Here is a 12312-nt window from a genome sequence, read left to right as displayed (position 1 = left end):
CCATCTCTGCCACCCTAGCTAGCACACAGAAAAGAATACCCTTTTTCCTCAAGAAGCAACACATGAATCTTAGTGCAACTCATGCCCAGGACTGCTAAGAAACAGCTTGAGTTACAAGAGCATTCTGAGGCGCGGCATGCAAGTGAACAACATTCAATCTCCTCTTTCCGACCCCGCTTTTGTTCTTCACCCTGTTAGGATTCATCAGCATGGCATAACCCGGCTGGGTGCAGGCAGAGCTCTATATAGAGTACAAACCACACACACAACACACAGGGTCTGGAGCGTACAAGAAGAGAAAAATATGGCTTGCAAGGCACAGAGAAGCATGCACAAACCAAGAGCAAACATGCTGACCTCTTTATTTGTGGTATCTGGACACGAATAGGTGAAGAGAGATGTAGATAAAAACCATGCCAAGTTACCTTGAATAGGATAAGAATAATGTGCTGGGCAGGACTGGCTTGTGGTTAACCCTGTAGTGCAGGTAAGAACATTGTGCTGACTTGGAGATGGAGTCTGAATTAAACCACTTTCAGGTTTCATACCTGGCCACAGTGCACCTGAATCAGATAAATTGGACCAGTTACAAACAAATACGCTGGGACCAAACAGAATGCTTACTACCTGAGAACAGTTTGTCTGCTTGTTACCAAAGTAAATGACTGACAAAGTCACATATAAAAAATAATATTGCTTTTATTTTGCAATAGCAAATTCCTGATTCTCGGGTTGGATTTGAGCTGCTGAGATAAAGCTAGCTGAAAAAGAAAAGCTTAGAGACCAGCAAGGGTAGTTTCTAAACCTTTCAATGGAAAATTCTTTGACTCAACAATAGGAGCTATTGCAATGCTGGCACCAAGGAGCCACTCATCATTCTCTGGGACTTGGACTGCTACAAAGTGTTCTCAGTAGCCCAGACTGCTACTCAGTGAGATAATGATCCAGCATTCATTTAGTCAATGGCAGTCCTTCCAATGGCGTCAATGGACACTGGGTGGCTCCTACAGCATTAAAGGGGAATTCAACTTCCTATCTAGTACTTAAGAAAAAAAAAAAGACGAATTAAAAGTAGTGTCAGATCCTATACCTGACCCTGAATCTCCTGCCGATTCATGTAGTTTTACAATTACACTTGACTATTTGTTTTTAAAAAATTATTTCCCTTGTTTCTGTGCAAAAACTGACAAATGGGGGGGAAATGACTGACTGCCTTCAGGGGAAAACAGTGAAATTGACTGCATAGGCAGGGCTCACAAATGCACAAAGTAAACAAACTGCAAACAGGAGAATAAGTTTTTCCTCAAATCTCTTACAGGTATTGCTTAAGATCACTAAAAAGAACAGGAGTACTTGTGGCACCTTAGCGACTAACAAATTTATTTGAGCATAAGCTTTCGTGGGCTACAGCCCACTTCTTCGGATGCATAGAATTGAACACACAGAAAGAAGATATTTATACATACAGAGAACATGAAAGGTGGGAGTAGCCATACCAACTGTAAGAGGCCAATCAATTGAGATGAGCTATCATCAGCAGGAGAGAGAAAAAAACCTTTGAAGTGATAATCGAGATACAGACTAACACGGCTGCTACTCTGAAACCTGTCCTTAAGATCACTGGAATTGTAACAATAGTGGCACACATATAGCAGTATGACTTCTCAATGCACATGTCCCTTTAAGGTTCTGCCTACTGCACTCAGGTGGGAACTGAATCAGCACGAACAGCATCTCAACAAGGCAGCCTAGTCAGGAGCAGGGTTCTGCAGACCTCCTAAGCTCCTGATTTCAGCTGCTTTCTGAACTAACTCCAACATCAGCAATAACAAAAAAATTGGAAATGGCAGAAGTGCTAAATGACTTTTTTGTTTCAGTTTTCACCAAAAAGGTTAGTAGCAACTGGATATCTAACACAAAGACTACCAGTGAAAATGAGGTAGTATCAGAGGCTAAAATATGGAAAGAACAAGTTAAAAATTACTTAGACAAGTTAGATGTATTCAAGTCACCAGAGTCTGATGAAATACATTCTAGAATACTCAAGGAACTGACTGAGGAGCGATTTAAGCCACTAGCAATTATTTTTGAAAAGTCATGGAAGACGGAAGAGATTCCAGGAGACTGGAAAAGGGCAAGTATAGTGCCCATCTATAAAACAAGGGAATAAGGACAACCCAGGAAATTACAGATCACTCAGCTTAACTTCAGTACTCGGAAAGATAACGGAGCAAATAATTAAGCAATCAATTTGCAAATATCTAGAAGATAATAAGGTGATAAGTAACAGCACGGATTTGCACAAGGGCCAAGGGGCTGAGATAGAACTGCTAAAGAGACTCTTCATTTTCTGACAGCCTCTTCCCCATTTTAACTGGGAAATCTTACAAGTAGGATTACTTTTGTTTGTTTGTATTTAATTTCCAAGTTCCTTCTTTTACTTTTAAGTAGAAGAGGACAGAGGAAAGCAAAACAGTCTCATTTGTCTGGCTCAAGGGCAGCTACCAGCTTCTAGACATTTCCTTTACCTTTAAAAAAAAAAATCCTTCCTGTGCCAATGTTGGTGTATAGGGCAGAAGCCAGCTTCTTCCATTCCTCAGTCATTTGCTGCTGCTTCCATTTGTTCTGTGGTGTTGAGATAAACTATTCGGCCGTCCCTGCTAAGGGTTCTTCTTAAGATTTCTTTTAGGCACCCTCATTTCCTCACACCAGTTGGTTTCCACTTGACAGCTTCATGTGGGAGTCTGTGTGTTGGAGTACTGCAGAAAGAGATCTGGGGGTCATCGTGGATCACAAGCTAAATATGAGTGAACAGTGAAACATGGTTGCAAAAAAAAAAAAAAAAATCATTCTGGGATGTATTAGCAGGAGTGTTATAAGCAAGAAATTAGAAGCAATTCTTCCACTCTACTCCATGCTGATTAGGTGTCAACAGAAGTATTGTGTCCAGTTCTGAGCGCCACATTTCAGGAAAGATGTGGACAAATTGGAGAAAGTCCAGAGAAAAGCAATAAAAATGATTAAAGGTCTAAAAACATGACCTATGAGGGAAGACTGAAACAATTGAGTTTGTTTAGTCTGGAGAAGAGAAGACTGAGAGGGGACATGATAACAGTTTTCAAGAACATAAAAGGTTGTTACAAGAAGGACGGAGAAAAATTGTTCTCTTTAACCTCTGAGGATAGGACAAGAAGTGATGGACTTAAATTGCAGCAAGGGCAGTTTAGGTTGGACATTAGAAAAATCTTCCCAACTGTCAAGGGGGTTAAGCACTGGAATAAATTGCCTAGGGAGGTTGTGAAATCTCCACCATTGGAGATTTTTAAGAGCAGGTTAGACAAACACCTGTCCTACAATTCTATAATTCTACATGCCCCAAATATATCCAGCGTTTCCTTCCGATTCTGGTGGAAACAAGCTGCTGGCTGGTGATTCTCAGATCTTTTAACTGGTGAAGAAATCTTTCCAACCAATGTCCAGAATCTTTCATAGGCACTTATTTTTGAAGGTGTCTAATTTTCTGTCTAATGTCTTAATAGACCTCCAGCTCTCGCAGCCGTATTTTAGCACCAAAATTATGTCTGAACTGAAAATTCAGAGTTTTGTTCTGGTGATGTATATATTTGATTTCCATACGTTGTTGAGTTTAGTAAATGCTGTGGATGCCTTTCCTACCCTTGATGTCATTTCCTTCTTGAGGTCTCCATTGGCTAACATGGTGATTCCCAGGTAGATGAACTGTTCTACTTTCTTGATATTTCTGCCTTTTAATGTGATGTTAATGATTGCTGTCTGGGTTTCAAGGATGTTTGTTTTAGCATAACTAATTTTGAGCCCTGCTTGGTCTGCTTTTTTTGCCCAGTTGTCTGTCTCTGTTTGTAACTTTTCAGGGGATGTTGTTCAGTAGCACAATATCATTAAAGTCTAGTTCTTCTAGGCATTTGCCACCTATCCATGGTATACCAGTATTTGTGTTGCTAATACACTTCTTCATTATCCAGTATATGGTGATGCCAACCAAGAGCGCAGATAAAATGCAGCCCTGTTTCACGCCACTGTCCACACTTAACCACTCTGTTGCTCGGTTGTTCATCCTTACAGACTACTTCACATCTTTGTATGTGGCCTTAATGAATTTATGTAATGCTGATGGAAATTGCACAGTGATGTGTGTATCCATGAGAAGCCCATGACAGAACCTTCACAGCTCAGCTGGGTTTGAGTTATCACAGTGAAAGAAACTAGTTTTTAAAAGTAGGAAGTAGTGTACTTTTCCCAATTTGATATACCATATACACTCATTCATTAGCCCGTTTGTTTATAAGCTGACCCCCCCAAAAATGGATAGGTAAAAATAGCAAAAACTGTATGACCCTTTCATAAGCCGCCCCTATATTTCAGGGGTTGGAAAACTTTGGCTCCCAGCCCGTCAGTGTAAGCCGCTGGCGGGTCGGCACGTTTTGTTTACTTGGAGTGTCTGCAGGCATGAAGCACCTCAGCTCCCTGTGGCCACGGTTAGCCGTTCCCAGCCAATGGGAACTGTGGGAAGTGGCGCGGCATGCCAGGTAAGCACCCTGGCGGGCCGGGCCAGTTTATTTACCTGCCGCGTCCACAAGTTTGGCCGATCACGGCTCCCACTGGCCACGGTTCACCGCTCCAGGCCAATGGGGGTGGCGGGAAGCGGCGCGGGCCGAGGGATGTGCTGGCCGCCGCTTCCTGCCGCCCCCATTGGCCTGGAGCGGCGAACCGCGGTCAGTGGGAGCTACGATCGGCTGAACCTGCGGATGCAGCAGGTAAACAAACTGGCCCGGTCTGCCAGGGTGCTTACCCTGGCGGGCCGTGGGACAAAGGTTGCCAATTCCTGTATTAGATATTCAATTCAATGATTCTATAGAGTTTAAAATCATCAAATTTTGGTGTAGACCCGTTTATAAGCTGACCCCCGCTCTTTGATGCGTCACTTTTTTACCACAAATATTCAGCTTATGAATGAGTATATACGGTAATTCAAAGATGGCTGAACACAACTGGCTCAAATTTGCTGAAGAAAACTCTTCATTTTTGGGCTGAGACCAAACATGAAAAGAGGGGTTCAGAAGAAAACTCCTTTTTCAACCCTAACTACAGTGATCACTAAGCACAACTGCTATAAAAATACCTACATATGTTAAGGTGATGTAACATATCTTACAAAGCCATTCACATTATTGTTATAGAGAGCAAGGATAATGCCAAACTTAAACCATTTGGGCTGAAATTTTCCATGCTGGGCATCTACCTCAGATGTAATTTATTTATTTATGAAAGTTTCAGCAAAAGTGGTTCAGCTGTCCATTAGGGGGAAATGCATAGAATCACAGGACTGGAAGGGACCTCAAGATGTCATCTAGTCCAATCCCCTGCACTCATGGCAGAACTACGTATTCTCTAGACCATTCCTGACAGGTGTTTGTCTAACCTGCTCTTAAAAATCTTCAATGATGAAGATTCCACAATCTCCCCAAGCAATTTATTCCAGTGCTTAACCACCCTGACAGTTAGGAAGTTTTTCCTAATGTCCAAACTAAACCTACATAGCTGAAATTTAAACCCATTGCTTCTTGTCCTATCCTCAGAGGTTAAGAACAACAATTCTTCTCCCTCCCTCCAATTTGTTCTTGACAAATCCATGCTGACTGTTACTTATCCCCTTATTATCATCTAGATGTTTGAAAATTGATTGCTTAATTATTTGCTCCATTATCTTTCCAGGTACAGAAGTTAAGCTGACTGGTCTGTAATTCCCTGTGTTGTCTTTATTTCCCTTTTTATAGATTGGCACTATATTTGCCCTTTTCCAGTCTTCTGGAATCTCTCCCATCTTCCATGACTTTTCAAAGATAATCGCTAATGGTTCAGATATTTCCTCAGTCAGCTTTTTGGGTATTCTAGGATGCATTTAATCAGGTGCTGGTGACTTGAAGACATCTAACTTGTCTAAGTAATTTTTAACTTGTTCTTTCCCTATTTTAGCCTCTGATCCTACTTCATTTTCATCAGCATTCACTATGTTAGATGTCCAATCACCACCAACCTTTTTGGTGAAAACCAAAACAAAGAAGTCATTAAGCACCTCTGCCATTTCCACATTTTCTGTTATTGTTTTTCCACCCTCATTGCTCTCCTTAAAAAAATGGAATAACCACTTTATTGAGAAGCTCTAGTGCCATCATGCATTTGGGGTCAAAAATGCATTTTTTCCCATCCTTCTGAAAGTCTGCTCAAATTTAGCCAAGTTTGCACATGCTCAGTAGAGTTTTGTTGAGTCTGCCAGGGTTATTCTCTATCCATCCACATGGAGTATGCTCAGTCCCCCTAGCTCCTACCTGTTGACCAGCCTCAGCATGTGCCATCCCCAGAGAGTGACATCATCCTGGGGCTGTTATTAAATATGTTAATACAATACATCTTTCAATGCCTACCTCACATTTGGTTAAGGACAAAATTTAAAAAAATAGGAACCTACCATTAGGCTCCTAAATCCATACTCAGACAACTGGTCGGGTTTTAAATGGTGCTCAGAATACCACAGCTCCTACTAAAGGCTACTCCTGGGGGAATTCTGCACAAAAAAATTAAAAATTCTGTGCCTGACATTTTAAAATTCTGCAAAATTTTGCATATTTTGTCAAAATAACACAATATAATCAAGCCAGTTTCAATTATTTTGGTAATTTATTTCAAAATACCTGTCAGCAAGCATGTCTGTAACAATACAGACAAAAAAAAAAAGATTCTGGTAATTTTTTTTTTTTTACAAATAGATTCCTTACTAGGCATATTAATACAGAACTTTGAATAATTCATTCAAACTACAAAACAGAAACGTATTTCCTGCACCCATCAGAAGCAATGCAAAGGTTTGGGGGAGTTAGGGGTAATAGAAAAACTGAGGGAGAGGAAAGGAGCCTGGAGTGAACCTGGTGGGTTGTTGGGTGTGGGTGGGAGAGGTATGGAACAGAGGTTTTTTCGGGGAGGGGAGGGACTGCTAGGGAGTTGGGGAGCCTCCTCCATGCAGACCCTTGCTGACCCCAAGCCTCTCCCATTCACAGGACCGGCTCTAGGCACCAGCAAAGCAAGCAGTTGCTTGGGGCGGCAGATTTGCAAGGGGCCCAAGAATCCAGCCTGGGAGCTGAGAACCAACAGGGGGCCCTGGGAGCTGTAGTTCCTTAGTTAGCTCCCTGCCTATAGAACCAGCCCTGGAGCAGGGAAAGAACTACATTTCCCAGCATTTCCTTGGCCACTAGCAACAGGAAAGGGTGGGGGGAAGGAGTATGGAACTGAAATCTGCAGCTTGCTGTGAATGGTAGGAACAGAGCCAGCTCTAGGTTTTTTGCCCTCCCCCCCCCCCCCGCCCTGGGCTCCCCCCGCACCTCTGTAATGTCCCAGCCCTGGACTCTCCCACGCCCAGACCCCCTGCTGCCCCAGCTCTGGCCCCCAGCTGCACTCCCCTGCCGCCCCAGCCCTGGGCTCTTCCCCCCCCCCGCCCCCCGCATCCCCTGCCGCCCCAGCTCTGGCCCCCCATCTGCACTCCCCTGCCGCCCCAACCCTGGGCTCTCCCCCCACCCGAGCCCTGGGTTCTCCCCCCACCCGCACCTCCTGCCGCCCCAGCTCTGGCCCCCACCCGCACCCTCCTGCCGCCCCAGCCCTGTGCTCTCCCCCACCCGCACCTCCTGCCATCCCAGCCCTGGGCTCTCCCCCCACCCGCACCCCCTGCTGCCCCACTCCTGGGCTCTTCCCCCCCCACCCGCACCTCCTGCCGCCCCAGCCCTGGGCTGTCCCCCAAAGAAGGAATTGGGGGGACTAAATGGATGGTGCACCTCTCTATCTGAAGCCTAGCAAGGGAGGTATGTGGATCCCACTAGAATTTAAAATGAAAAGTAAGGGATGGGAGGCTCTGGACCTGGGCAGCTTTAGATACAGTACCGGGCACTTAGGAGGGTTTCCACTTCTGAGCCCTGGAAGCAGAAATTGACTTTTCCTTTCCAGATTTAGCTAATATTCAGAAAGGGAATCTAGCACCTGCCTTCCAGATTTGAACACCTCAAAATTCAGGAGTGCTCAAGCTCAATTTGGGCAGCTGTTACTTCATTTCCCCCAAATCAAATATACTGATCCACTGTAACTTGCTGTAGAAAAAGTAGAATAAATTGAGCAAGAAATGCTTCCCAGTGGTTATTAGGACTGGAATTGCGATTTTCAACAGCCATTGCCTTTTTTTTTTTTTTAAGTTTTAGTTTTATTTGTTTAAAAGGAAGACCGTGATAGTGCATTCCCCATAGAAACAAAGAATGGAACAAAAGAATAATAAAGGCACCTCAACTTTTTCTCATTTATGTAGGGCAGTCTTATAATATGCATCCAGATATCCTCCAATCACACAAGCTGAAAATTGTTCCACTTTACTGCAGTTCTGTAACCATATGGGAACCAATCCTATCTGTGTTCTGTGCACATCCAAAATTCCTGCTGAATGACCTGCCCTGGGAGCGAGTTACCAGTGACCCAGGGCTGGGGCGGCAGGAGGGTGCAGTTGTGGGGGGCGGGGGGGAGAGCCCAGGGCTGGGGTGGGGGGCAGCCAAAAAAAATTTTGCTTGGGGCAGCAAAAAAACCTACAGCCGGCCCTGCCCATTCATTCAGGCCCTGTTCCCACACCCCACATCACCATGTGGCTCTGCAGCCTCTCTCTCCCATCCCCATGTGACCCTGCACCCCCACTCCCATTCAGTCTCTGGCTCAATGCTGTCACCCCACTAGCTCCTGAGCTCACACTCCCAGTCTATCCAGCTCACTAGCCATTAACACCAGTCCGTGACACTCTTTCCCCCCCCCCCCCCCCGCAACCCTGTGTGCCCCACTTTGTTTGTCGTAACCAGGCTCCACGGGCAGGGTGCTGTGATGAACTTCTACTCCTGGGGGAATTCTGTGCCACTGCGCCCAATTTCTGCCCCCCAGAAAATACAGGCGGCCTGAGAAGTGCTGCAGTTCTGCCTTTTGCCCACCAGAGGCTGTTGTGGTGCCAGAACAGCCAGCAACTGGCTGCATTCATGCTGCTGGCTGTTCTGGCACCATAGCGGCCTCTGGTGGATGAAAGGCAGAACTGCAGCACTTCTCAGGCAGAATGTATTTTCTGTGGAAAAAAAATTCTGCAGCCAGACATGAATTCTGCATGTGCACAGTAGTGCAGAATTCCCCCAGAAGCATTAATGGCAATGGGAGCTGCAGGGCTCTTAGTGCTTTGGAAATCAGACCAATTCTTTAGATCCCTAAATATGGACTTAGACACTAAATCTAAGTGCTGTTTAAAATCTTGGCCTAAACACTTTCACAAAAAACAAAAAAACCCCAACCAAATTCACACACTGTTAGGATAATCAATGAAACACATGTAGGAAGACAAGAGAACACACAGAGCAATACATATTCTTCACGTTTACAGTAAATGAACTATCAGGGTGCAGGTCATCTATGGTAGCAACTGAATGAACCTCTAAACAAATGCTCAAATTAACAGAAAACTATATGTGAATCTGAAACAACGTCCTGAAACACAGACCGGATACACAGCAAGGCAGACACACATGCACTCAAGACCATAGTCTGGGAAGTCTGCAGAGGCAGACTGACATTCTTGTTTCATTTTGCTCAATACAGCCTGATTGTTCTATGTATTCCTACAGCGAACAGAGTGTTCATGAACAGTACATTGTGAGTGAAGACCTAGCTATCAAGAGAACTGCAGCACAGTAAGTTTCTCTGTGCTGACCCCTGCTTCACCCCATGGATGAAATGGGAATTCAGTCTCCACCACCCACACGGATCTCAGGATCTAGCAAGATGGATGCCAAGGGGGGAGCAAATCCAATGTAGGTACCCACTAGGGACTCTGCTGACACCACCAATTCAGTTGACCTCTTTCCATGAACGTCCCCAAAATGGTAATAAATCTCGGTCATTACTGACACAGTCTGGGCTGAAAGTGATGAAGCAGCAAGTCCTCAAAGTCACCCAATTCCCACCACTCTCCAAAGAGCCAGAATTTCTAACAGCCACTCCTACACACACACATCCCCAAAGACTCCTAGTTCTATAGCTTTCATCCAGCTAGTGTCATGAATCTGTCACTGGAGATTTTTAAGAACAGGTTAGACACACATTTGTCAGGGATGAGCTAGATAATACTTAGTCCTGCCTGAGTGCAGAGGGCTACACTAGATGACCTCTCGGGATCCCTTCTAGTCCTACGATTCCATGATTCTATCAAAGGGTAAATTTCTCAACACTAGTGCAGAAAAGAAGGTGGTCTGGAGGATTCAGACCCTCAATATATAAGTGATTAGATGAGGAATCATTCCCACTAATATCAGCTTTTTTTTTTTTACATGCATATTTTGACCCAAGAAACACCATTATTCTCCCATTTCACAAATGAGATAACAGAGTTTGCACCATTTCAGCAGACAGAGCTGGGGATAGAACCCAGGTCTCTAATAAAACTGAGCCAAGTCCCTTCCACTTTGCGAATCTTTTAGAAGCAACATGGCAAATTAGACAGTGTTGCCAACTCTCCCAGGTTTACAGTGATAGAGGCAGTTTTGGCCCCTACTGTAGAAGCTCTTGTGAGAGGAAGAGCATGTTACTCTCTGTCGACTAGCCCATACAAGGAGACATGACATACACACATTTCAGTGGGCTACACAAGTATTGTAAGACAGCAGTGAGATGCTAGGCATCAGGATTGGTTAAACAGCATAGTCAAATGTAATGATGCATCTCTTGGGGTCATCTGGTGGGACTGATCCCTGGACCGTGGATATAAAATCATGAGCCACTACCACTTAAGCTGAAGAACTAGATCTCTTCAAATGGACGCAGCTGCAGAGTACTATGTGGTCCAGCTGCTAACGGGTGATAAAGCCACACTGTTTTCATGTAAGTTACAGAAGCAAACTGCCACCCACACACTAGAGAGGAGGCGGGGTGGGGGTGGGGGGGGGGTGTTCAAAAATCAGAACACAGTCCAAAAGACAGGATTAAGTTTTGTTTCTCTCATTACTTTTGCGACACCCTTACGATTTCTTGGGGTCTGACTCATAATTTTTTAATTTTGGGGGTTTGCAATATTAGAAAATGAGAAAATCCAAAGGAAAATTCACTCATACAATCACTCATGACACCCTGAAATGGCTAATGCAGAATTTAAATGTTACTGCAATGTAACCATCTGTTTCAGTGGCTTAATACCTAACAGGAGCTATGGAGCTAAATATTATTATTAGCTGAGTAATCTCAAAGACAGTGTAACAGGCAATCTACGTGCAGTGAAATGCAAGGTGAGGCAACAGGTCTTTTAATACTAGCCAATAGGCCAGTACTAATGTACCAGCAAAAAGGAAAGAAAGATGATACCTAGTGGAGAGATGTTAGATAGGGCAACACTGGAGAGATGCTTTGTCCCATTTCACCTGGTACATAAATCAGCACTGAAGCAGTCAAGTAATAATTCGAGAAAACTGTGATCTTCAAGTATCAAACATCCCTGCAGTCAGCTTGCCAGTCCACCAGAATTAACTGTGACTACATCAGATTTTTTTACAAGATCTATTTAACACATCCCCACCACAGAGACAATGCACTTTAAACCTGAACAGCTGTCAACTAAACACACTATTCCCTCATTTCCAACTGTTCTATTATTGAAAGCCACGCCTGCGGTCTCTTCTGTAAATTCTTCTCTCTAACACGTCTGGGAAGTTTGCTGGAAAAGCAATGGGCATGGGAAGTACAATTATATACATTGTTTGAAGAGACAATTTAAAACTTGACAACTTTTCTGTTGACTCCTTACCAAAAGGAGGTAGTCCGTAGGTCTGGGTTGTCTGAGGGTAGATGGCATAGGGCTGAGTCTGCTGTAGCGCTTGGTACTGAGTCTGACCAGGATAAGGGGTCATCGTTTCTGATATAGGTACAGAAAGGATATGTGCATATGGCCTATAAAAAAGAATTAAAATGTTCACATTCTGCAGCTCTCATCATGCACATCCTGAAAGGGCGCTTTAGAAACATGTGCTAATTATAAATACAGGGACATGTACTTTTTAAGGAACTTAGGAGGATAATATAGCAGCTGACAGAAGCTTCTGGGTCTGATTTTCCACCATGCCAAGCATCCACATCTCCAAATGAAGTCTTAGAGAGCTGTGGGTACTCAGCACCTCAAGGAAGTCAGGATGCTTTCCCACAGTTTTTAATAGTTTCGGAAGAGTCGAAGTG

The 12312-nt window shown here is 44.1% G+C and overlaps 1 protein-coding gene across 13 annotated transcripts in view; it reads right to left on the bottom strand.

Annotated features, from left to right (window-relative positions):
• Positions 1 to 12312, bottom strand: part of EYA3 (EYA transcriptional coactivator and phosphatase 3) — a 132090-nt gene that overhangs the window by 50173 nt on the left and 69605 nt on the right. For 7 of the 13 annotated variants that reach the window (XM_008172922.4, XM_042861693.2, XM_042861690.2 and 4 more), the window contains 2 exons: positions 11888 to 12030; positions 426 to 563 (listed from right to left, as the gene is read on the bottom strand). In XM_008172922.4, coding sequence (XP_008171144.2) covers positions 426 to 563; positions 11888 to 12030 — 281 coding nt within the window. The remainder of the gene's footprint in view (positions 1 to 425; positions 564 to 11887; positions 12031 to 12312) is intronic. The other 6 variants (XM_042861691.2, XM_065577220.1, XM_065577218.1 and 3 more) reach the window with 2 other exon arrangements.

This window comes from Chrysemys picta, chromosome 23 (genome assembly GCF_011386835.1).
Source record: "Chrysemys picta bellii isolate R12L10 chromosome 23, ASM1138683v2, whole genome shotgun sequence".
NCBI classification, from domain to species: domain Eukaryota; kingdom Metazoa; phylum Chordata; order Testudines; family Emydidae; genus Chrysemys; species Chrysemys picta.
Note: the sequence above shows the minus strand (reverse complement) of the source record. Positions and strands in the feature narration are given on the sequence as shown.